Source organism: Dermacentor albipictus, chromosome 5 (assembly GCF_038994185.2).
Source record: "Dermacentor albipictus isolate Rhodes 1998 colony chromosome 5, USDA_Dalb.pri_finalv2, whole genome shotgun sequence".
Taxonomy (NCBI): domain Eukaryota; kingdom Metazoa; phylum Arthropoda; class Arachnida; order Ixodida; family Ixodidae; genus Dermacentor; species Dermacentor albipictus.
Genome location: NC_091825.1, coordinates 36,476,680 through 36,503,662, shown reverse-complemented (window position 1 = coordinate 36,503,662; position 26,983 = coordinate 36,476,680). Strand labels below are relative to the sequence as shown.

Below are 26,983 nucleotides of genomic sequence, written 5' to 3'. Positions count from 1 at the left end.
GCTGAACGCTGAGGGCCCGGCAGTGAAAACTGCAGCCCAATGGCGCGGCGTGTGGAAGAAAGACGTGTATAACGCCCGCCGTGATGCAGCCAGGTAAGCTCACTCGCTGACGGAGCTTTTGCGCACCATATTCAAACAAACGTGTTAATCACAGAGGAACCGGAGGAGGCAGCCTGCCCGGACCGCGAGGGCGGGCGAGCGCCATCGGAGTCTGCTGCCCGCCGTTCTTTGAGCCCGACGAAGAGGTGAACATCAGGCGCATGGGTTTCAATAGGTCAACGCCAAGTCGACGTGCTGTCGCGATTCGCTCAGTCACCGCCGTTATGGCTGATGTGTGGTCGCGCGCTAGTGTTGCCGCTCAGAAGATGGCCCGAGCTTGAGCGGAAATCGTCAAGCTATTTACTATCGCTTGCGTCAAGTAAGGTCGACATTTTTGTTAAAAACCTTTCATCAGTATTTCAGTCTACTCATTCAAACAATAGTGCGGTTAATAGAGTTCATTTTCCGGTCGGAGCCGGCGAAATGTCTGAGGTTGTATTTAGTGTGACGAGCATCGAGGGATTATTACAGAGTTTGAAACGAACAAAAGTGTGTGGTCCGGATGATATCCCCACATCATTCCTTATAAATTGCTCGAGCATCTTTGTACATCTGTCGCTTATTTCAAAATTTCTTAAATAACAGCGTTGTTCCTGGTGATTGGAAACTAGCGCGAGTGGTGCCAATTCATAAGAGTGGACAGAGGAACAGAGTTGAGAATTACGGACCAGTATCCTTAACTAGCATTTTATGTATGTAAGGTTATGGCACATGTGTATACCTGCATCATGTCTCATCTTGATAACAATAACCTTCTTCATCCTAGTCAGCATGGGTTTCGGCAGGGTTTTTCGTGTACGGCACAATTGCTTGCATTCACTCATGAGCTAGTCTCAGCAGTCGACAAGAAACAAATTGTTGATTGTATATTTCTGTATTTCAAAAAAGCTTTTGACGTCGTTACGCATAGTCTACTGATCGCTAAACATTGACTTTACAAATTGGTTGAGAAGGTTATCGCATGGATTGCCGAGTATCTTCGCCCAAGACAGATGTCTGTGGCTCTCAACGGATGTTCCTCTGATTACGTACCTGTGACTTCTGGGGTACCCCAGAAGTCACATTCATGGCACCACTTCGGGCATTACATCATCATTTACAGCATGGTTTCCAAAAAGGATTTTCTTGCGAAACCTAACTACTAGAATTCACGTCAGACTTACATTTCATATGAACAGTAATAAACAAATTGACTGCATCTTTTTGGATTTCTCGAAAGCATTCGATCGTGTAGCCCATAGTCACCTGATGTCAAAGCTCTCAGCAATTAAACTCAACTCACTAACCCTATCATGGATTCGTAATTTTCTTACTAATCGCGAACAGTTCACTGTTGTTGCTAACTTTTCCTCTTGCCTCTCTGACGTAACCTGTGGTGTACCTCAAGGCAGTGTACTTGGGCCTCTTCTCTTTTTAATTTACATTAACGACTTGCCGAACAATATATCATCTTCTATACGATTATTATTTCACAGATTTGTTCACACAGTTGGCCTAACCTTATCAAACCTGAAAGAAGCATCCTCGACGTCACAACGACTGAACAATCAGTTCAGCTACACCCAAATTTATGGCAACACACACGCTTTTAATTTTTCAACTTTGCCCCGTGCGGTTGGTTTATGGAACGCACTACCAGATACCATTGCATGCCAATCTAAACACACTGCATTTTGCAATCTGCTAAGCAATCAATATGCCGTTTCAACCGTCTAAACACGTCATGTCTTTTGTAATTTACTTGCATTTTTTTCTACAAGTTAAAGAATTTCAGCGCTCCCAATTTTTTTACAATACTTACTACTGTATAACATGTAAAAACGTTTACAATGTTATTATGTTATTATGTTGTTGTTTACCATTTATTGTTATTGCTCTACATATTGTATTTGCTAATGTATTAATTTTCCATGTTCTGTGTGCACTCCTTTCATTATGCTGATGTTTATTTCTTTCCCGATTCCATACTAATATGTTACCGTGTTTCCCCCTTACACTATGCCTTCTCGAAGGCATTTAGGGTACACGTAAATAAATAAATATTTAGAATGTTTGCAGATGAGTGTATAGTATATAAGGTCATCAACAGCGAATCTGACCAACAAGCACTACAACATGATTTGGATTTGATTGCCACATGGTGTGAAAAATGGAAAATGTCACTGAATGAGCAAAAGAGTGTCCACGTCACCCTTACCGGGAAGCGCTCATATGACAGCAATTGTAACACTATAAATAATGCTACTCTTGAACAAGTGTCAGAATATAAATACTTAGGTGTATTTTTTTCTGCTGATCTAAGGTGGAACAGACATGTTACTCATGTTAGGAACAAGGCTGTCGGAGCATTAGGTTTCTTGAAACGTAACTTTAGTAGCTTGCCACAGAAACTTAGGGAGCAACTGTATTTCACACATGTGCGCAGTACACTAGAGTATGCGTGTGTTTGCTGGGATCCATATACTACAGAACTTGTAGATAAACGAGAAAAAGTGCAGAACAGGGCAGTTCGGTTTGTCCTTGGCAATTATGACAGGATGCTTAGCATGACAGAAAGCAAAAAAGCATTAAATTGGCATCTTCTTGAACACCGTCGCCGAAACCTCAGATTAAAATTTCTTCATAACATATACCACTCTAATACGGGGATAGCCAGGTAATTGTATTTTCAGCCGCCCACGTTTCTAAAAGGCGAGATCACAAATTAAAAATATCTGAGATTCCTTTTGACCCTCTATTGCATGAATTATGAAAAGTCATTTTTTCAGCTTTCATTATTGATTGAATGAACAAACACGACTGTAATAATAAAGATAAAGCTTTGTGCCAAATATGGCACACCATGAAGATGGCTGAGCGCTCTTGCTGCCATGGGCGGAAAACAAAGCTTCACGGACGGTGGTCTTTTTAGTGCGATGTGGGGAATGAAATGAAACAGTTGTTTGCTGCGTTCAGGCACAGATGAATGTTGCACTTCCTCTATCTTACCAATGACTTCTTTGTGCAAGGTGGCCGCTTACATCTTTGTTTCTTCTCATCAAATTCTGGCCAGTGGCCGACTTGGTCAGATCGGTCGTCTCTGGGTGGCATTGCGGCCGCTGGTCCCTGTGCTTTTTTGACTTGAACCTGGAATTCGATGTGCTGACTAGAAGTCCTTCCTGGTCGTTGGTTGGGTAGGCACTTGTTATGCGAGGTAAGGCATTCTGCAATTTCTGCTTTTACATGAGCCAGCGGTAGTACTTGTCTCCTCCTAAGCTGCTCCTGCACCCTCCTGTACAATACCCATGCTGTTACTACCGATAAGTCTAGCATAGGCGTAAAAATTCGAAAGTGCCATTTCTTCGACCTCTGATATGTATGCAGTAAAGTCCAAACAGTGAGTGCAGCAGGTCAACACCACCCATGTGCCTGTTATGGACCTTTACTACGCTGGGGCAATCAATTTCGCGAAACACCTTGGCGGAGGTAAACCAGCGCTTAGTCTTTTGGACTGGATCTCTCCCAACAAAGCTCGACAGAAATGTCACGGCGCGGTTATCGCATCAATGCACACACGATAACTCCACGTCATCTATCGCGTTTGTGAGTGCCTCTGAAGCACCACGTCCTTTACATTTCAGTTCCTTTTCGCTTTTCAGGTGGCTGTTTGGTAGACAATTCGCCCTTACTGTACCGATCGTCAAAATTCCATCTTGTGATAGAGTGACCTGCAACTTCGGGCTATTGAACACATGGCAGCACGTTACCATATTTTGTATTTCAAGTTCATACTGTGCCAAATATGGCAAACACCGATTTCGGTTTCTCTGCTGTAGTTGCAGGCAAAATTGAGAAAACTAGTAACGGCCTTGGATTGACGAGACCAAAAAATATGCCAAAATAATTTTTCTATGTTTCTGATGCCGAAATTTTCAGAGAAAAAGAACTATTGCTCGTGTTTGCCCCCTCAGAGTTTCACGTCGCATCCCAAAATGTACTTCACCTCTGTTTTGCGCGTCTATCAAGAGATGCCAGCATTTGCCCATAATAAGTGCACATAACTATGAGATTTACTCTGATGGTATCACATTCTCAACTGAGAATCTCGCACATGCAAAAAAGAATGGTAACTGGTATGTGCCAAATATGGGACGCCATGCAATAGAGGGTTAAAAGCGACGCTTTCCGCTACTCTTTCTATGTTCGTACTATAAGGGATTGAAATACTCTACCACCTGACACTGTCTGTATTTGTTCAAATGATGATTTCTTCCATGCTTTATGAATGTAATTTTGAGTGTACATTTGTATGAGTTGTACCCTCCCTGTTGTAATGCCTGAATGGCGAAGCAGTACCCAATGAATAAAATAAAGAAATGTTTCATTGTCATGATTTTGTTTATATTGTGTTATAGCGTAGTTGCACCTTGTTAAGCAGCAATTACGAGCATTATGTGAAATCATGCGTGCAAGAAATGCAATGTTGAAGCAACTCTTGAGTTTAAACAAAGCAGTAGGAAGCATGAGTGTCTGCTATTTAAAGAAATCCTGCTCCAAAAAGTGCTTGGCATGTCTCGCTTGTTGCTATACGTTTCAATATGTGCTATACAGATTGCTCTGAACGACATTTCAGTTGCTGTGTAACTTGTGCTGTGCTTGTGTGTCACACATGAACAGACACCTTCAGCTTTGGAACAATGCATACTGCACAGTAAAATAGGCATCGCAAAGCAATATTCAACTATGCAAGATTGGTTGCCATTCACCTTGGAAATAACCTTTATTTTAAGAAAATTCCCTGGCAAGACAATATTTAAAAGCACAGTGAACAAAGCAAAGGAGTAACATAATGGCACATGGCTATTTGTCACTGCATGTGTATCTGTCATGCTCAACATAGACAAATCATGTGCTTTTCACTACCGCAGTATGCAGCATACAACGATTAGCCACATGTGAGCACACGCAATGTGTTATGTTGAAGTGCACGGCCTATTTACTTCATGAAAAGAAAAATAAAACATGTTACACCAGCACATGTCTCCGCCTCATTTGCCAACGAATGCGCCGGCGCACACTTTGCAGGCAGGCAATGCGCAAATTTCTGGGCAGCCGAAACACACCAACTATGGATTCGCGCACCGCACAGCCTCTTTGAAACAAAGCTCGAGAAGGCTGTACAGGGTGCGCCTGCGGCGGCACCTGTACTTGAAGCGGCACTTGTGCCTGGGCTGGCCCCTGTGCGCTGTCGTCTTGTGTACCGTCGTCATCTGGCAGAGGCACGCCTGCTGCAAGGCAGAGGTTATGCAGCGCAAACAATAGTGGCTGCTTTCCTAGGCGAGTAGTGGAGCACCCGATACCTCTGCAGGCATCGGAAGCGGCTCTTGACGACTCCTATGCACCGCTCAACGGCATTTCGCATTGATGCGTGTGTCTCATTATAGCGCCCCTCTGCCGTGAGGCGATTTGGGTGACCAGGCACAGGAGTCATGATCCATGGCTCTAGCGGGTACCCAGAGTCCCCTGTAAAGTGTTGCATGTCAGTGAACGAAATGGATACATTAAGGCACAATGCAAGAACACAGTCTACGCCAGGGCCCTTTTACAACAGGAGCGGGTCTTGGATTTATTGTTGCAATATCTATCAAACATTGACCTTCCCGGAAAGTTGTAAAGAAAGTTCAACTCATTTTAAAGAAAAGCCCAATTTCACCTGTTGTCTTGGCTGCAAATCTCGTTCTCAGGTTAAGTTGGACATGTAATATTTATTTCATACTCGTGGTTTTCTGCTCCGTTCATCCCATTTGCCCCTCCCTAAATGTACATCTTCCACTAAAACTTATTAGCTCTTCTCTCTTCAGAAGTGTTATTTTATAAAACACTTCTAAGGTCTACTCTCGAATATGCTGCCAGTATCTGGGATCCTTGCTCTACCTTTCGTACCTCTTCTCATGAAGGTACCCAAAATCGAGCTACCCGTTTGATCCTTTCTAATCACTCCAGCACCACATGTCGCTGTAACAAAAAAAATCGCACACATTGCGACGCAAAGCAAAATAGCGCAACTTGCACCATTCTACAATATATACTACACCGATCACTAACGTCGATGCCGAAAGTTTCACGCACACGCTTATTCTTTTGTTCCAAGGACAGGGACCAGGTCCCCGAGTCCATTGTCACCAACCCTTTTCCACTATACTTGAAAACTGCCATTTCGACGTGTTCTGTAGAATTCCACCCCTGCCTGTAGCGCTCCACATGGCATTCAGTGTATTGAAATTAATAAATAAACAGCATAACATGTCAGCTGTTGTATACATGCTGGTATAAATATCTGCCTTTTAAGAGAGACTTGTTTCTCTCGATAGTCGCTGCAGGTTCATTAGGTACTGCTGCATTCACAACACATTTCTAGCAAATCACGCTTTCTTAAAGCTTGCTAGGATGTAAAACTATTTGACTGTGTATGTTTTACATGTGGAAGAAGCACTGCTACTTTAGGTGCACTTACCAAGCAAGACTTCTCTATGAAGTAACAGGCCACGAGTGAGGCGGCGGCGAAATGCAGAATGCCTCCAGACGAAAGAATCGTCGCACGATCCCGGAAACCGTGGGTCAATTTCCAGGATATTCAGCTTCGCATCGCACACCTCATAAGGGAAAGCAAAGAGAAGGTGTCAGTGCCACTGCAACAAATATCTGGCACAACCTTTTGCTTACAACACTACTTGCCAATCAGTTACTGTTCAGTCAGTGAACACAATTACAGAAAAGGAGATATCAACATACGCAGTAGGCAGTTCAACTAATGATCAGCATGATAACAATGTTATCTTAACCTACAAATGCAATGTTGGCATGTGTTCACATACTCATGTATGGCATACGGTAACAACACAATGTGCAAAATAATTCCTTTGGTTTCTTCCGTCCATATTGTACAAGATTCTGCTAAAGAGTGCCACCTGTGTTTTTTTTCAGACAAAGTGCCTATTACAAGCGAAAGAACGCGGAAACAGAATGTGCCGTATTGACAGCTAGAGCAAATGGGTGTCCACACATTCTCATTCTCCCTCACACCATTTTCATTGATGGGATGCTCCTTTTCACGTTTACAGTCTGTTGGCCACAATGCTTTAGCTTTACGTCGAATAAGAATCACAAGGGCTCGTCTTCTGTTAGGATCGCTCGCAGACGAAGACTCCCTTCACTGCTACAGCGTCTATTCCGGTTTAAGTCGCGCGTAATGTGTTTACATTGTAGCATCGAAAAGGCTATTCAACTGTGATTGGAGAGCACTGAAAAAGTGCGGCCGTGTTCTATGCAAAGATCAAAGTCGTCATTACACATACAACACAAACGCTACTTTCTCTAATAGGAACGCAAGTATTACCGGCAATTGATGAAAAATAACGAAACGAAGTTTTTTACAACGTGCACTCGCGCAAACACATATCGAAAATATTTGTCAATGAACAATACTCACGACCATGCAGTTGAGGGTGTAATACCCTTTACGGCTCCAGTACGATTCCGTTTCGCCGGGGCCGAGCTTCTTAGGGCGAACGATGGCTATTAGACTCCCGTCCACACATCCTAGAACTCTTGGAATTTTTCCACGGCTAAGAAAGCCTTTCTTGACGGCGGCTTTCTGTTGCGCCGTGGATGGGAATCTAACCCATCCTTTTTCCTTGCCCACAACCTTAATGGCCTTGGCGACGGCTGTAATGATCCGGCTGACCGAAGGCTACGACAGTGCAATCGCTTCTTCATTCCCGACGCACTGTTGAAAGCTCCCGGTGGCAAAAAACCGCAGCGCACACAGCACTTTCATCGTAGTGTCGACACCACGCAATCTTTGAGGTCCGAGATGTCCTTCCAGCTCATCGCAAAGACGTCGCACTAAGTCTTTGGAGAGACTAAAATGCCTTCTAAACTCTTCTTCGGCCATGCCGAACGCGTCGCGTCGTTGCCTCTCGTCGCGTTGTTGTCTTTCGGCACTCGCCAGCAGCACAACCAAGGGAGCCGCCATTGCCGTCTCTGTCTCGTCTCGTCTAGGTGCCGGCTCGTCAGCTGGCGCGAGATTAGCCGGCAGCCGCGGTTGCCCTAGCAACCCTCGACATCATGCTCGCCCCCGCGCGCGACTCTCAAACGAACCACTTCTCCGCGGTTCCGCTCCTAGCAGAGAACCGGTTCCTTTCCAGATGATTGGCAACCTGCGTGACGTCATCAAAATTTGTCGTCCCGCCCACCAGGGATGACGACATCGAAGCGCCGACCAATGGCAACAGCCAAAAGGAACCGGTTCCCAAAGGAACCGCTACAGAATACGGCCCCAGTTTTACCTTAGAGGGCAGCATGTGTCGTAATCAACAGATTATTCCACATGCTCTCATCAAAGTGGACATAATACGCTCAACATGTGTAGCAAAAACTAAATGTTTGTTAAAAATACGCATAACTTTTTGACATTATCCACTAATTCTATCCTTTCTGTGCGAAGGTAAAGGGCAGTATTGCAATTTGCCTGTTTTTGTGGTGGCGTAAACAACACAGCCTTAGTTTTATTCGCGTTAATTGCTAATGAGTTTAGATTACTTCACTTTTGCGATAAGTTTAAAGTGTTATTTGCCATATTTGTAAGTTGCGCAATATTACGTGATTTGAAAAAGAGGCTAGTATCATCCGCATAGGCTATGAATTGTGCATGTTCACTAACATTCGTTATGTCATTATTATAAATGTTAAATAAATTCCTTGTGGCACGCCCTGTGTTAGTTCTCTTGCTGATGAAATTTTTGATTCATTTGCGACGCACTTCCTTCTGTGCTCAAGATATGATTTCAGAAGTTTGAGGAGAATCCCGCGAAAGTCGTAATGGTTTAATTTTGAAGATAAGGTTTCATAGTTTACCAAATTGAAAGTCTTGGAAAAGTCAACGAATACACCTACAGTTAACATTTTGTTCTCAAAGTTATTTAAAATTATTTCTTTTTGTATCAGCAAGGCAAGCTCTGTAGACATTCCCTGCCGGAAACCAAACTGCATATCTGTTAGGATGCTATGTTTATCACAAAATGACTTAATTCTCGCGCAAATGATCTTTTCGAGACCTTTCGAAATTACGGGAAGTACAGATATTGGCCTATAATTTGTAAACTCGTTCTTGTTTCCGGACTGAAATGTAACAATCACTTTCGTATGTTGCATTTCCACACGGAAGACGCCGTTTAATAAGGAAATGTTAAAAATGTGGGTAAGCACATGTAACAAAATATGAAGCACAAATTTAATGTGTTTAATCTGCAATCCATTTATTTCGTGCGATGTGCTGTTCTTTAAGGACATAAAGGTCGAGTATACTTCTTATGGTGTAGCAGGTTCTAAAAAAGCTGTGTAAGCATTGGGAGTACCCACAAAGGAAGTCACATTTATATTATGCGTGCTTGGGATTAAAGACGTAAAGTGTTTGTTAAATGTGTCAGGTAATTCTTCACCACTAATTGCTTTGTTATCAATTGTCAGCTCCAATTCCTGCTTACTGTGAGGTCCCGGCAGTAGAAGTTTATTTACTTCACGCCAAACGGCATCGCTCCTAGTTCCCGCTGTATTAAAATGTTTTCAAAGTGTCTGTTCTTGGCATTTCTCAATAGTTTATTTAATGAGTTTCCGTATTTTGTAAAGGAAGTGAAGTCCGCAGGATCCCGAGTCTTAAGAAACTTTGCGTGCAAAGAATTTTTTTTCGCGGATCATTCTGAGGCATTCATCAGTAAGCCATGGTTTCCTAATCTTTCTCGATTTTTTTATTTTTTTTTTTTTGTATGGGAAACAAACCTCGTAAACTTTTAAAAGTGTAGGCATAAATATATCATACGCTTCATTTGCGTCTTTGCAGTCAAGTACAGAGCTGAAGTTAACTTTTTTTATATCCGTGTGAAAATTTTCTAGAGTTTTCCGATTAATTGTTTAAATCTGGAGTGAGTCAGAACGATGACACGTCCAAAATGCACGATTAACCTTATATGTAATGTACACGGGCGAGTGATCTCCTATGTTTCATTCAATTACACCAGACTGCACATAGCCGCCCGAGCTATTTGTGATAAACAAATCAAGCAAGCTTTCGGAACTGGTACAAATTCGTGTGGGTGCCGTAATTACGTTTCTGCAGCAGAAAGAATGAAGAATAATCTGCAATCTTCGCGACTTCGGTGTATTTACTAGAAGATTAATATTGATATCACCGCCAATGACAAGTTGCAAGTGATTTGTGCTGATAAAGCACAACAATCTTTCAAGAAACACAAAAAAAATTCTCAATGTCGCCGCTAGGGCTACGATACACAACAGTGAAAACGCACTTGTGTGATTCTAGACTTGAAACTTCGTAATCTGTTGTCAATGCAGAGTAAGCTGGAAGCATGCTACATGAGATTTGATCAGATACAAGCTGTAATACATTCTCGCCACACCTATCAGAATAGTTCAAATAAAGATTTGGAAACCAGACATTCGAAACACTTCTTCCTCTGATCCATACCATGTTTCCGTTATCATTACATTGTCAAATTAAAACGCAAAGTCACCGATAAGCGCGATCAACTCGTCATGCTTCTGCCTTGCTGATTGTGCGTTACAGTAAAGAAATGAAAGGTAATCATGCGAATTCGGCTTTATGACGTCTCTTGGTGAAACCAATCCCATAGTGCAAATAAGATATGAAACAGATCAATGAAATCTTTATGTAGGGGCGTCTACTCGCACATCTTTTGCACATCTCCCTCGCGGCCAATTCGAATACCATTAGATGTTTCCGTTTTCCGTGCTAAGATTTTACCGCCATTCACCCAAACCAAACGCCAGTTCAGTTCCCGTTTCTTAGCGACGGCCATACCCAGAAGCTTCTTTAGCTGCGGAGAAGGATGCTCATTTACATATATTGCTTGCCGCTTGCCAGATCCTAGGTCACTGGAATTAATTCTAGCCTTCCGTGATTTCTGAAGCACTTTTTCTCGCTTTGCACGGTGGTTGAAAACAACCACAATGCTCTGCTCTGTGTCCGCCCTTCGTGACGCGACTCGATGGCAAATCTCAATGTCTTCCCTCTTAATCGGTTCACCCACTGCGTCGCCTACTTTGCCTAGCACATGAACTAGATTTTCAGCTTTCTCATGCGGAATTTCCTTAATTTTGATGTTCTTGTTCCGAGAGTATTGGTCTTGAACAGTGACCTTGAGCGATGTTTCATGCAATTGTTTTTTTAGTGCTTCGACTTCCTGCGTAAGTGCTAGTTGCGATGTTTTGAGAGCTACATTTACTGCTTTTCAGCGCAGTCCTGCTTGAGTGTTTCGAACTCTTCATCGATAAACTCAAGACTATATTTAAGCTCCCTTATTTTCCTGCGCAGTTCACACGCTAAGTTTGACACTTCGGTTGACATCATGAAATGCAGTGAAAGACAACAGTGGTTTGGCAACAGAGGCAGCAGGATAACAAATAGATAAGTTTCGCTATAAGGTAAAGTCTCAAACCTGGAAAATCAAGCAGGGAAATGTGAGACGTCCTTCGATATAGGTAGTGCAAGTCTCGCCGGGTACCTGAGCTCTCTGGGCTAATGTGAATTTCGCGCGTTTCCTCTTTGCGTCCAAGTCACCGAAACACTTCTTGATCTCCTCAACGAAGCGTGTCCATGTAGTTAGCATGTCCGGATGGTTGTCACACCATACCAGCGCCGTGCCGGCCAAGAAGAAAACAACGTTCCTAAGATGACTGGCAGTGTTCCAATTATTGTATTGGCTTACCCTTTCGTAATGGGTAAGCCATTCATTCACATCTTCCTCTGCCTTCGCCGAGAACGTGCGTGGCTCTCGGTAGTGCTGGATAGGGGCTGGGCTCGCCAAGGCACTGCTGGTGAGGGTATTTTGCTCTGTGGAAATGATTGAGCGCGACGGCGAAAGTCCGGCGAGGCGACGGGTTTCGGAGTAGTTCTTGTGTTGATGGCTCCGTTGTAGGTTGTGGGAGTTACCCCGCCCAGCTCCACCAAATGTTACACATGAGATGTTTCACGCAGAATCAGATGAGTCTGATTGATAGGCGCGTTTCCAATTGTACCGAGGCAGCCTGGCAACGTCGTTCTCTTCTTTCTTACACCTGGTTGCCAGCGTGGCAGCCGCGGCCATGACAGAGCTATATATATATATATATATATATATATATATATATATATATATATATATATATATATATTGTAACGAAGACGAGTAGCCTGCCTGCGCCACAGCACCATCGCTACCGGCATGAGCTCGTGGTTACTGTCTTTTGCCGAACGCTTGTGACTGCTACCCGTTCGCGCCCGTTGCTAATAAATCTCGTAGCAAGTAGTGGAGGTGCTGGGTTTCGACCACCCTGGAACTTCTGAGTCGCACTCTACCCCCCATCATGCCCGTCGACGCACGCACTCCTCCAGCTCCTCTAACGGCGCCGGCCACCTTGGTTTGTGCCGGTGCCTTGCATCAGCGAGATCCCCCTATCTTCTCGGGCACAGATGACAACGACGTTGAAGATTGGATCTCGTCTTGTGAGCGAGTGAGTGCCCATAACCAGTGGGGCGCCGTTACCAAGTTGAGAAACGTCGCATTCTATCTTGCGGACGTTGCGAAACTATGGTTTGTAAACCACGAGGTCAACCTCACTTCGTGGTTGGTCTTCAAACCAACTTTACCCAAGTTTTCGGTCGGCCTGCAGTAAGAAAGCTTCGTGCAGAATAACGTTCGCGCACACGATCCCAAGAGGCCGGAGAAAACTTCATGAGCTACATTGAGGACATTGTCGACCTTTGCAAACGGGGGAATGCATCGATGTCAGAGGAGGAGAAGATCAAGCATATCATGAAGGGTATTCAGGACAACGGATTTCAAATGTTATTATCGAAGAGTCCTCACACTGTCGCTGAAGTGATAGAATTGTGCCAGAGTTACGACGAGTTGCGCATGCAACGGCTTCACACCAGACGTCGCGCCCGCCCGCCAACTCTCTATCAAGCCTTGGAGTCGACGACAACCATGCTGCTCCCTTCGTAAAAATTCAGGAATTCGATCGCGGAGAGGTCGCCCGCCAGCTATATTTTATATCTTCTGTCCAGGAACCACCACCTGCTTTGCGTCCTACGATCCGCGACTTCATTCAAGAACAAGTATCTCAAGCCGTTCCTCCAGCCGTTGAGCAGACACCACTCACGTCCCTCCCTTACGCTGAAGCAGTTTCCCGATCTCGTCCACAAGCGCCCCTGCCGCCCTCTATGCATCGACCACCGACATCTTTGCCGCCATCTATGCTGCTTCATGACCGACGGCATTTTCCTGCTATGCCGCTGCCCGACCGACAGCATTTTCCGAATCCTCAACCGCGACTCGGACCTTACCCCCACCAATGGCGCACCTTCGATGACCACCCAATATGTTTTGCTTGCGGTGGTGCTGGTCACGTGGCGCGCCATTGTCGTCGTGGCATGCTACCTCTTCAGAACATCCGGCGAACGCCACCTTTCCCCGCTCCGTTTTCCTGTTCGCCTTCCAGCCTTCCTACCTCTTCCTTTTGCCCTGACCGCCCAATCGCCTCTACTCGCCGCTCACCATCTCCCCGTCATCGCTCACTTTCTCCGATGCGGCGCCGTCCCATGTCGACCGAGTAGGAAAACTGATGGCCGCAGTTCCCGAGGCACGAACTGCGTCCATGTTGCAATGCCCAAGTCCTCGTCCCTCTCCAGTCAACGTAATTGAAATCTCTGTCGAAGGAATCGCCGTCCTGGCACTTGTAGATACAGGAGCCGCCATATCCCTAATTTCCGCCGAACTCTGCCGCACACTATGAAACGTTTTGACGCCTCTCTCCGACTTCTCCCTTCGAACCGCGAACGCTCAAAATATAACGCCTCTCGCTGCCTGTACTGCTCGCGTCTTCATTCAAGGTCTACTGTATACCGTCGAATTCGTCGTGCTGCCCACGTGCTCCCATGACACCATATTAGGCTGGAACTTCCTTGCAAATAATAACGCCGTTATAGACTGTTCTCACGCCGAACTCGAACTTTCTGCACTTCCCGACGTCGAGACTATCGAAAACGACCCTTCCAGTGTTAAACTGTTTGTTTCCGAAGACAATTTCGTCCCTCCACGCCCTTCCCTGCTTGTTCCTGTGTCGTGCGCCGCTATTTCTGATGTCACTGTTCTCTTTACGCCCTCTGAGCTGTTCATTCACAGCCGATGTTCTCCGCTGCCCTGTTCTCTCCTTACTCTTCGCAATGGCGTCACGAAAATGGTCGTCGACAATCCCATGGCCTGCCCTTTAGCTCTATTTCATGGTGAATGCCTAGGCCTCGCTCAACCGGTCGAGACCTTTTGCATCTTTGACGCTCCTGCCGTTTCTACTTCTGCGGACCTTGGCGCAGTTACTTCTTACTCTGCGGTTGATCATTCACTCCTCGACGCTTTCCACTGCTCCATCGACGATGGCACGTCATCTTCAGAACGAAGCCAGCTTATTGCTCTCCTGCAGAGGTTCAGCGCTTCTTTCGACAGCCATGCTTCCGGGTTGGGCCGCACATGGACCGTTTTCATCAGATAGATACCGGCAGTCATACACCTTTACGGCAGCGCCCTTACCGAGTATCCACCTCTGAGGGACGAAGACGAAGACGAAGTGTCTGCGAGCCAGAACGCTATTTCTCTAGCTCAGTTGTCTTTTCCTTATTTCTGCGTACATCTTTCGAGAGCCGGCATGGTTCGTGGTACGGATGCAAGTTGACGTCCCCGTGCCTCTGCCAGGAATGGCGACTTCAGCGGCGGCTGCGTCTAGGAAGCGGACCGGCCTCCAGAGCGACACCGATGGCGATGACACCAGCGTCTACTAGCTCAGCAGTGAGAACTTCTCCGATGACGCCTTCGAGCTTGTGCGGAGCCGCAAGGCGAAACGAAGACACACCACCAGGGCATCCATGTCTTCGAGAACGCCAGCGGTAAGACCAACTCAGAATACCGCAGTCAGTACGATTCTATTTGTACCAGAACTCGCTACCGACAACCTGAGGCGACTCAACAGACAGTCCGTATCGGTGCAACTTGAAGCGGTGGCCCCAAATCAGATAGCAGACGTTAGAGTCAACACGCGAAAAAATGTGTTGGCTATCGACGTCACACATGAGACTGCGCTGAGAAATTTGACTACAGTTACAGAACTAGGTGGCGTTAAGCTCCGCTCGTACATCCTCCAGAACAGTGGTGCAACTACTGGTGTCATCTACGACGTGGACGTCTCCATCTCAAGCGCCGACTTGCCGATCCTAGTGAAGCCTGCCGTTGATGGCGTCGCCATAACACATGTATATCGCCTCGGCACATCCCGCTGTGTGAAAATTATATTCAAGGGTGAGACTCTCCCTTCGCACGTCAAGGTGGGCCACTTTAGACACCCTGTGCGACCATTCATCCCAAGGCCACTGCAATGCCGCAATTGTATGAGGCTGGGACACATGAGTGCCGTCTGCGAGAACACGAGAGTTTGCTCACGCTGCAGCGAGCCCCACGCCGCAGACTCTTGTGCAGCCACGGTTCTCAAATGCACCAATTGCCTTGGGTCCCATGATGCTTCCACGAAGGACTGCCCCAAAATGAAGAAGCAAAAGACGATCTTGAAGCAGATGGCGAGAGACCATTCGTCTCGTCGGGAAGCTGTTGCGGCAGTTAGAAAGCGAAGCTCCCGAGGCCGTCGGACTTCAAAGAACGCTGATACCTCTATGAAGAGTATGTCCCATCCGACATCACCCCCTCCTCGGCCCCCTAGGCCTGGGGCAATTCAATCTAAATCGGACAAGGCCATGACGCAGATCAATACAACTTGGTCCTCACTACTAAAAAAACAGCCAAAGCCAGAACAACAGCGGAAGCCACAACCGAAGCCACAGCTGATGCCCCAGCCGATGCCACAGTCGGTGGTACGGCCGATGCCACAGCTGGAAGAGATGCCACAGCCGGAGGCGATACCGCAGCCGATGCCACAACCGGAGGCGATGCCGCAGCTGATGCCACAACCCGAGCCGGAACCACGTCAAGTAATACAGCTGCACACGGCTCTAGAGCGAACAGCGCGGGATCCTGACAAATTGCCCGAAGAAGACCGGCTAGTCGTTATGATGCTCCAGTCTCTGATGAATACCCTTCCAATACTCTTAAATAACATGCACACTCCCTCAGCGCGAAGTGCAATGCAATTGCTGGATGCTCTCAATTCAGTACTTGCAACTCTTGAGTAAGCATCATGGTTCACCAGCATCATTATATTCGCACTGAAGTCAGAAAGGCCGGGGTTTAGCTTAAAAATATACTGCCATGTACTGCAACGTACTGCTGACGCCCACCGGATCCTTGGTCTTCACTGGTAACTTCAACGTGCATCACCAGCTATGAACCACCAAGATTGACGGCAGCCTAACGTATCGACGGAGCACTTGCTTTGACGACTGATTTCCAAGAACTTCGCTGCGTACACAGACAGTGTTCCCTCTATCCCGCTTTCTTTCTTTCTGTTCCCCCCTTTCCCTTCCCCCAGTGTAGGGTAGCAGACCGGACGCTCGTCTGGTTGATCTCCCTGCCTTTCCTCTCTTTGCTCTCTTTCCTCCTCTTCCTCCTTCCCGCCTCTGAGCGCCGTGTCACTCACCGCCAGGTTGCTGACATGCGCAAGCGTGTATATAGATATATATATACATACATATAATATATATATACATATATATATATATATATATATATATATATATATATATATATATATATATATATATATATATATATATATATATATGGTGGTCCCTCATACCTCCCGCCAAGAATTCAAAAATGAAATGCGCGGACGTGAATTGGTGCGATCGCATACCATTCCCAATAGCCGATAGTAACTCAATTTCTTGTTTTCCCTATAACTAACTAATTAATAAGGTTATTTGCCCAACTTTTTTATTACAGGCTGAAACGGTCGGGCCGCGACGCGCCATGAAGGCGGACGCAATCGTGGGGCTGACGCCTCAATGGGATCGTCCTCTATCTCGGTTGGCGGCACCACGCAGACGCTTGACTCCTCGCCAGCAGCACGGCACAGACCGCAAGGGACGCTTTCCCACCAGACATGCTACGGCGCAGCGATCACGTCAAAGGCGTCCCGCATCGGACAGTGCACGTAAGAATCGCGCTGTGAGCGGAAAGGGGTGCCGCGTCGCCTCAACCCTAGGGTTCAAGTGACGCATGCTGGAAGTTGGAAGGGGAGAGAGAGCGAGAAGACTTATTAAACGCAAAGGTATTGGGGCATCCTCGCACCGGTCCCCGCCCGGCTCTAATGCGCTCAGACGAGACACAGGAGAGAAGCGGACGAGTGGCGCGCCATCTGTCGGGGCAGCGCCGTACATAGCGAGGAAGGGGTCTTTTGTGCTTGCCACAAGATGGCTCTGTGTGTGCGCCAAGCGCAGAAGAAATGTAGCGGAAACGTACTTCGCTACTCGTTTAACTGTGACTTCTGAAATTTACATGCTGTTAATTACCGACACACAGCGCATTTTAACGTTCTACGGCACGTTTCTAAGGCAACACCGCATTCACTAGAGGTGCTTTTGTCGCGCCTTCAGCCATCGAACTCATGGCTGAGTGGTAGCGTCTACGTCTCACACTCCGGAGACCCTGGTTCGATTCCGAGTTCAATGGCTTAGGCAAGGCCAGTGGCTTCATCTCTGATCTGACGTTTTCTCATCCCCTTCGCGCCGTGGCACGTGCCGTACGTCTTCTTCTTCAGATGCTGGCTCTGATAGAAAATGAACCGCTCTAACAATATTCGCTCCATTGTCCTTCGTTACACTCAACACTTGGTCCAGAGATACTGCATATTCAGAGAGCCTACCAAGAACTTCAAGCTTTAGGTTTTCCGTAGTTTGCCGTCAAATCGTTCTTTCTAAGCCAGTGTCTGTAGGCGGATCCTGCCATCTTCAATAAATTGTACATTGACGCCAAGGATTGCTCGACCAAGGCGCGTAGTACTGTCCATTTTCAGCGAAACGAGATTTCGAAGTGACTATGAAATTAATTTTCTGGCTTTTCTTTTTTTATTCTTGAGCCACTCGTAATCGAACACTCTCAGCGCTCACGGTCATTCTTAAGGCCCTGTAAAATAGGGTCAATGATTTTTCGAAACCCGGAGTCATCAATCATGCGAAATGGTCGACCGTTCGTAGTGACGAATTCGCGCAAACATTCATGATGAACTCACCTGGTTACGTTTACGCTGAAACCCGCGCTCACCTGCAATGTGTGTGGGAGTTGGGTCGGCTTTATTTCCTTGCCATTCAATAGTCGGAGAACCTGCACACTGCCAGACCCTGGGACGGATTTGCTACATGACGGCTTCTCCAGGACCAGATTGCTCTGCTCGAAATCTCGGTTCCCAGAACCGGTTCGGAACAGTTCATTTGGTTCGTTCCGGTTCGCGTTCAGTTCGAAAATGGTGGGAAAATACGAGTTCGGTTTGGTTCCGGGCAAAAATTCAGGTTCCGTTCTGGTTTCAGGTTTGGTTCCGGTTCAAGACCATGGTTTCAGCAATTTCGAATAACTAGAGTTAGCACACTAAGTCATGAGAAGACCTGTTCATGCTCTTAGGCAGGCCTGGCTCTAGCTGAACATCGTAAACACACCACGATATCAGTCTGTAATGCCCGAGTTCCGTGGCTCTCCTGTATTAGGATATATTTTTTATTCGCCTTGGTCGCCACGTGGCATAATGTGAGGATGAAATTATGCTTACGCATGGAACCTGTTTTATGCAAAAGAGCGGTGACAACTTATAAAATACGGAAGACGATTGTCCATTGTATTCGGTTTGCAGTTGCTCACGTCTCTCTTGCAATTGCAGGTTCGGATGGAGCGATGCGTAGTAGGCTACGGTGAAAACATGGAAGTCGTTCCCGACAATTACTTCGACGTAGTGCTCACTACGCACGTGTTCTGCTCTGTCCAGTGCTCTGAGACGGTCCTGCAGGAGTGCCGGCGGGTCTTGGTCAAGGTGAGGACCGCCACGCGTGGACTAGCATGTTTTTCTTTATAGTTTACTTGCTATTGGCTTGTTCCTAGAATAGTAACTATATTTTTTTAATATTCAAATCAGTAGAGATACTCAATAACTCGTGAAATAAAGTGAACCCTTGTCCACTAGGATTACGAATCTTGGAATGTACGAGGAACGATTTCTTTCTATAAGTCCACTCCAGAGTCTCCATATTAGCTGGGTGCGCTCCTTATTGAGAGAGAGAGAGAGAGAGAAATATAGTAAGCAGAATGTCTTGCACAGGTATTTAAATAAGCAAGAATACATGCTACAAGAAGCCAATTTGCAAATTGTGTGCCAACGCACAAGGGGACGCGGACAACAGAGGGAATACTTGCATCCTTTGTGATTCCTCAAAGGACAATATCCTGCGTACCAATTTCACTATGGAAAGCATCCCTCGAGAGAAAAAGAAGAGAAGATGAAAGGGATCACTACACTCTATCGCATACTCGAAGAGTTCGTAGCGCACGATGTGGCCAACAATCAAAATCGCTGTGAGAAAGTTCTGATTAGGATGGCACTATTTAGCTTCTACATCCCTTCGTTAAGTGCATTTTGAAGAGGCAGGATGGATATCATTAAGGCTTGTTACATTCTAAATGAGTTAGAAATACATCAGCGTCCGTTCTTTGTCATTTCGTAGGGAAGAGTTGTTTCGTAGGGAAGAGGGATTGTTCAAACTTTTTTCTTTTTTAATATCGATGTCGTTCTATGGCGTTCTTCTAACAAGCACGACGGCGACATTTATTGTTTCAAACACGCCGATGCAATTCCCAGGAAGGCGAAGTGGAAACAGTATCGCTTACTGACCTTTGAATGTAGGAGTACGTTAAGATACCCTGTGTGCTTCAAATTAAAGCATTCCATCAGAAATAGTCTCATAGCACCTGTGTTGCTTCAGGACTGTTAAACTTCCAGAAATAATAGTTGTTGGCCAAGAGCATCCACCAACTACGTCGAAATAAAGCTTAGGTACTGTTATCTCAAAATGATTGGTACATGCACGAAAGCGACTACAGCGCAGAGATCAGACGAGGGAAGAAAAACGGCGACAGGCACATAATCGCGTTCACAATGGATTGCCAACTAGCACGTTCTTATGTCTTGTTGCTATGTGCAGGAAGGAAAGAGATAGATAAACAAAAAAAACTATCAAGTACGAGTTGTAAGTCGAGGAAATTTTTTCCAGAAAATACGAAGTATTTCCCTGCAAACTTAGGACTATAAAGAACGGCGGCAGCGAAACCGCGCGCGGAGATCTCCTGCCGTCAATATTTAAAAAAGAAAAGACTGGAGCGAGGCAAGATTGTGGACGCAACGCTGGTAATCACTGCTGAACTTGGGTGCATGTAGCCCTGGAGGGTGGTCACTGTTAGAAGGGTTTCCGTAGCAACAGAGAGTAGGGAAATAAGGTGAACACAGGACGTAGGGCAAACATCGTCTCAGCATTGAATGATAGCGAGAGCCTATCTTATGAGGCCTTGGAAAAGCTATCTGAATCAGATTTGGCTTGGGAACAGAGAGAATCTCCTTAGTCGTGCTTTGAACGCCCTTGTGGAGCAGAACGGAAGTTTTAATCCTGACATAGAGACTTTAGGCAAGCTTCGTCGTCTTACGTAAAAAAGGCCTCTTAAATGTGGCTTTCTCAGACAAGCGCCGGTTCTTGTATAAGGAGCTGATAGCAAAATTGAGAAACTTAAACGCCATTAAGTAAGGTAAAGAATGTCGGAATGTTTGAGGCCACGCGAGCGCTAGGACAATCTATTGTTAATGTACAGTACTTGCTCCTATTGACGGAGAACATGCTGCACCGTCGCATTGGGACCCCCACGGCTCCAGCTGTAGTGGTCAAGAATGCTGATACATCGTGGCTGGGGTGACAACCGCTTGGGATTTTCTCGGGTGAACACATACGCTGGAATCTGGATAAACGAAAATCACTCCCGCTTAAACTACCGCTTAAACTACCGCTTAGACTGAACACCATCATCATGGTTGCTTGGTTGATATTCGTGCCATGCTAAAAAGATATTCGTTAAATCTTATCATTGTTTATGCGACCTCCGGATAAACAGAACTGTAAACATAAACGGAAGCAAAATTAAATGGACCAGTTCATCTGCATCGCCATAGGCATAAAAAAAATGAAAAGCCATCTCAGCCGCATAAAGATATGTATCAGCAACATTGTGGTACGCAGGGGTTCTACACATTTTTCTTCCATTGGCCGTGGTTGATCCTTCTATGCTTGTGCTGAAGCTGTGCTCGAGTGATGCTCATGCTCACCGACCAGAGACACGTGGTGTCTCTGGTCGGTGAGCTTCCTGATCATGTCCGATGGCTGCACCGAATCGACCGCACACTGCGCTCACGCTAGACACAGAGCTGACAGCCATATATTAATCCGAGAGTGGTGGTGTCACGAAAGCAGCACTCGCTGCGAAGTCAGTGGCTAACCAACTTCCTGTTTTCTTTTATATTTACTATGCAATGTCCTTGTGCTGCACTGCTTATTTTTTTATGCAATAAAGTAGTTGCCTTTATAACAAAAAACACTTCTCCGGCCTACAGCTAATCAGTGAGTGCCACCACTGATAAGGGGGAATCCATTTCCGTGCTCCCTTGGGGTTCCGTATAAAGACAGTCCACTGTATAAGGCTAATTGTGCCAGCAGCAGAGTACGTGTGCTTGAGTGAGTGTTTTAAGGTTTATGAAATCAAAAGACCGTTCAAATAGTTATGTCGCCCGCATGTGTAGTGTACTGGTTATCTGAAAAAGAAGAAAGAGCCCGATCAATGACAAATCTGGCTAAAGTGAAAGCGAGGGGGACATAGCACAGAACAACAATGCACCTTGTGCGGAAATATGAGTAACTGAGAGATGTCTGTTATGCAAAGTTCGTGCCCGTAGGAAACCACCGACTAAATCGCGGGCGCGGGCACCGCACTTCCTGCGAGCGAGTTCGCGGCACACAGCTTCATGGGACATCCTGTCGAAGGTTTTCGGCGGATCATTTGTGAAATCGGAAGGAAGCTGTGCAATTCTAGGGGGTGCAAGCATATCAGTCTCCAAGCCCAAGCAAGTCTGCCCGTGTGAGATTGCAAAGCTGATAACAATGTGACCTGAATCTGGGCTTCTGTTTGCGTTTAACTAAAAGCCCTGCAAGGGTGGCTCGAAACAAGAGAGTTGAATGATCATCCTGTGGTCCATCCTAGTCAACTCAGGGTTATAAGATAGTGAGAAGTAGGTATAGGGATCGCGAGAGCTAAGGGGAATGCCTGGGAAAACAGGCAGTGGTGAGAAGAGAAAGAAAACGTAATGCGGAAGATACTACGGTTCCCACAGGCGACGGCTTTGTTTTTTCGTCCACTTTTCTTTCCCTTCACCAGTTCATTTAAACGTTCAATTTAAACAATAAATTATTTTCCGTGTGCCTTACATGATATGGTTGTGTCTAGCGAAAATCGGGTCCCTCGGCTCCACTTTATTTTTCAAGGTTCACTCAAGGGCGACATCACGCTCCCATAAACGGGTGGAATGGGGAGTAAATTGGCGTGCACGATTTGGCCATCATGCTTTATTGCTTAGTTGGTGTATCAATTAAACGCTGCCCTCTGTGCGCACTTTATATGTGCAACTGCAAAGGAATATCTGACAGTATGCAGACAATACGGATGTCCAGCACCAAAAGCAAAAGTTAGGGATTACAGTCACTTGTAATCTCGCATGTGTCAGTACGCCTTCCACAGGTGTTAGGGAAAAATATATTGGTTTAATCATCATCAGCAGCAGCATCATTATCATCATCAGCATGGCTATGCCTACTGCAGGGCAAAGGCCTCTCCCATATTACTGCAACTACACAGGTCATGGGCTAAATGTGGCCATGTTGTCGCTGCAAACTCCTTCATCTCATCCACCCACCTAACTTTCTGCCTTACCCTGCTACGCTTCCCTTAACTTTGAATCCAGTCTGTAACCTTAATTACCATCGGTTATCTTCCCTCCTCATTACATGTCCTGCCCATGCCCATTTCTTTTTCTCAAGTTCTAATAACATGTCATTACCACGCGTTTTTTCCCTCACCCACTCTGCTCTTTTCTTGTCCCTTAACTTTACACCCATCATTCTTCTTTCAATAGTTCGTTGCGTCGATCTCAATTTAAGTAGAACCCTCTTCGTAAGCCTCCAGGTTTCTGCCTTGTAGATGAGTACTGGTAAGACACAGCTGTTACCCACTCTTCTTATGGGGGATAATAACAACCTGCGGTTCATGATCTAAGAATGCCTGCAAAACGCACCCCAGCCCATTCTTATTCTTCTGATTATTTCAGTCTGTTGATGCGGATCCGCGGTCAGTACCTGCCCTCAGTAGATGTATTCCCTTACCACTTCCGGTGCTTCGCTACCTATCGTAAACTGCTGTTCTCTTCCGAGACTTAAACATTACTTTAGTTTTCTTTATACTATTTTTAGACCCACCCTGCTGCTTTGCCTGTCCAGGTCAGTGAGTATGCATTGCAGTTAGTCCCCTGAGGAACAAAGCCATGCAATATCATCTGAGAATCGCAAGTTGCTGAGGTATTCACCATTAACTCTTATCCCAACTTCTTCCCAATCCAAGTCTCTGAATACCTCCTGTAAGCATGCTGTGAATAGCGTTGTAGATATCTCCCGGCCTGAGGCATTCTTTATTGGGATTTTGTTGCTTTCTTTAAGGAGGACTATGGTGGCTGTGGAGCCGCTATAAATATCTTTCAGTATGTTTGCATATGGCTCATCTACACCCTGATTCCGTAAAGCCCGCACCACTGCTGAGGTTTCGACTGAATCAAACTCTTTCTCGTAATCAATGAAATCTATTATAAGGGTTGGTTCTATTTCGCACATTTCTCTATTACCTGATTCATAAAGAGGATATGGTCTATTGGTGAGTAGCCTTTACGAAATCCTGCTTGGTTCTTTCGTTGACAGAAGTCTAAGGTGTTCCTGATTCGATTTGCTATTACCTTAGTAACTACTTTGTAGGCAACAGACAATAAGCTAATCGGTGTATAATTTTTCAAGTCTTAGGCGTCCCCTTCGTTATGGATTGTGATTATGTTGGCGTTCTTCCAAGATTGCGGTACGCTCGAGGTCCTGAGGCATTCCGTGTACAGGGTGGCCAGTTTTTCTGGAACAATCTGCCCAAAATCCTTCAACAAATCTGCTGTTACCTGATCCTCCCCAGCTGCCTTCCCCCTTTGCATAGCTCCCAAGGCATTCTTTACTTCTTCCAGCTTTACTTGTGGGACACCAAATTCCTCTAGACTATTCCCTCTTCCGTTATCGTCGTGGCTGCCACTGGTACTGTATAAATTTCCATAGATCTCCTCAGCCACTTGAACTATCTGATCCATATTAGTAATGATATTGCCGGCTTTGTCTCTTAACACATACATCTGATCCTTGCCTATTCCTAGCTTCTTCTTCACTGCATTTAGGCTTCCTCCGTTCCTGAGAGCATGTTCATTTCTATCCATATTATACTTCCTTATGTCAGCTGTCTTACGCTTGATGATTAACTTTGAAAGTTCTGTCAGTTCTAGCTGCAGGCTTAGAGGCTTTCATACAGTGGTGTATGAGATCTTTCGTCTCCTGCCATAGCTTACTAGTATCCTGTCTAACGGAGTTACCACCAACTTTTATTGCACGTTCCCTAATGATATTTCGCCCATTGATTCAACATTAGGGTGCTCTTCCTGAGTTAAAACCGAATACCTGTTATGTAGCTTGATCCGAAATTCCTCTATTTTCCCTCTCACCGCTAACTCATTGATCGGCTTCGTATGCACCAGTTTCTTCCATTCCCTCCTCAAGTCTAGGCTAATCTGAGTCCTTACCACCCTATGGTCACTGCAGCGCACCTTGCTGAGCACGCCCACATCTTGTATGATGCCAGAGTTAGCGCATAATATAAGGTGTATTTCATTTCTAGTCTCGCCATTCGGGCTCCTACACGTCCACTTCCGGCCATCCCGCTTCCGGAAGAAGGTATTCATTATCCGCATATTATTCTTTTCTGCAAACTCTCCTAATAACTCTCCCCTGCTATTCCTAGAGCCTATGCCATATTACCCCAATGACTTGTCTCCACCCTGCTTCTTGCCTACCCTGGCATCGAAGTCGCCCATCAGTATAGCGAATTTTGTTTTGACTCTACCCATCGCCGATTCCACGTCTTCATAGAAGCTTTCGACTTCCTGGTCATCATGACCGGATGTAGGGGCGTAGACCTGTACGACCTTCAATTTGTATCTCTTAAGTTTCATAACAGAACCTGCAACCCTCTCGTTAATGCTATAGAATCCCTGTATGTTACCAGTTATATCCTTATTAATCACGAATCCGACTCCTGGTTCTCGTCTCTCCGGTAAGCCCCGGTAGCACAGGACGTGCCCGCTGTTCAGCACTGTATATGCTTCTTTTGACCTCCTAACCTCACTGAGCCCTGTTATATCCCATTCACGGCCCGCTAATTCCTCCAATAGCACTGCTAGACTAGCCTCACTCGATAACGTTCAAGCGTTAAACATTGCCAGGTTCAAATTCCATTGGTTTAATAGGGACAGTCAATGGCGTGGGTAGGGGCTACAGAGTGTCGTTGTGTATGCAATGTTTTCTAAAAAAACAGTTTATAGATTACGCTTGCTTTCTAGTGTATGTGTGTGGTTTGTGTGTTGTATGCGATGTTTTTGCAACAATATATTAACGGGCAAGAATAGAATCATCCCCTATATTTTTCTGAAAAGACTATGAATGATTCCCGTTTTCTATTCTACAACAATATCCACACTCCCGCCATAAGATCTAGTCATGTTTGCAGTTCAAGTACCGGTGCGTAACAAAACCATTGTGCTTCTTTATTTTTCCTAACTGACCAGGGAGGCCGGCTACTCTTCATGGAGCACGTGGCGTTGCCGAAAGGGACCATTGGCCGCTTCCTTCAGGATCTTGTAGCTCCACTTTGGCGGCTCATTTTCTGTGGTTGCAATCCCAACCGAGACTCGGGTGAAGTCATCAACAACGCGGGATTTTCCCATGTGCATATGAAGGAGGCTTACGTGGACTTGCCTATCTTCGTCACCCGGCAGCTGTACGGCTACGCAATAGCTTGAATATCGTGTCCACTGAAACACATGTGAGATGGTTAACAATGCCACCAGGTAGGAATTGGAAACATCTTAATCCAAGTCTCCTAGCATCCGCGCGTGCTTGAGTCATGGTATATCCCCAGTCAAAACACTGTGTTACGCTGGTCGGAGCTGGGCTTTATCGAACATATATGCATCTTGGATACTATTGTCACGTGGTAGCGATGTTGTAGAAGAAGACGGTGGCACAACTGCCAGTGACGAAACTAACTCTTTATAGAGCCAAGTAGTGCCGGCAAAACAACTAACCCTAATTGCACCACGATAGCGGTGAGTATAGTCGGCGATCGTTGAAATCTGATCTGCGGATCAGACGCGTCGGCGACTCATACATGTATGTCTCAATAAACATGCAAGCCTAATCAGTAGTGCTCGAATAAGTCCAAGAATGTACACCGCTATTTGCGAGACGCACATAATCTGATTACACAAGGTTCGGCGACAACACAGACAACAGATAGAACCAGCGATATTATGAAATATAAACTTCAGATACAGAAAGGTGTGTCTTTGATCTCGAGCGGAAATGTTTAACGTTTGTTAGCTGAAGAAAAATGGTCACCGGTAAAAA

The 26,983-nt window shown here is 45.7% G+C and overlaps 1 protein-coding gene across 1 annotated transcript; it reads left to right on the top strand.

Annotated features, from left to right (window-relative positions):
* Positions 1–26,666, top strand: LOC139060418 (thiol S-methyltransferase TMT1A-like). The gene is made up of 5 exons (XM_070539549.1): positions 1–93; positions 155–245; positions 17,097–17,307; positions 19,024–19,173; positions 26,143–26,666. Exons 3-5 carry the CDS (start codon positions 17,257–17,259, stop codon positions 26,374–26,376), a joined length of 435 nt encoding a protein of 144 aa, XP_070395650.1. The 5' UTR covers positions 1–93; positions 155–245; positions 17,097–17,256; the 3' UTR covers positions 26,377–26,666.
* The last annotated feature ends 317 nt before the right edge of the window (positions 26,667–26,983 follow it).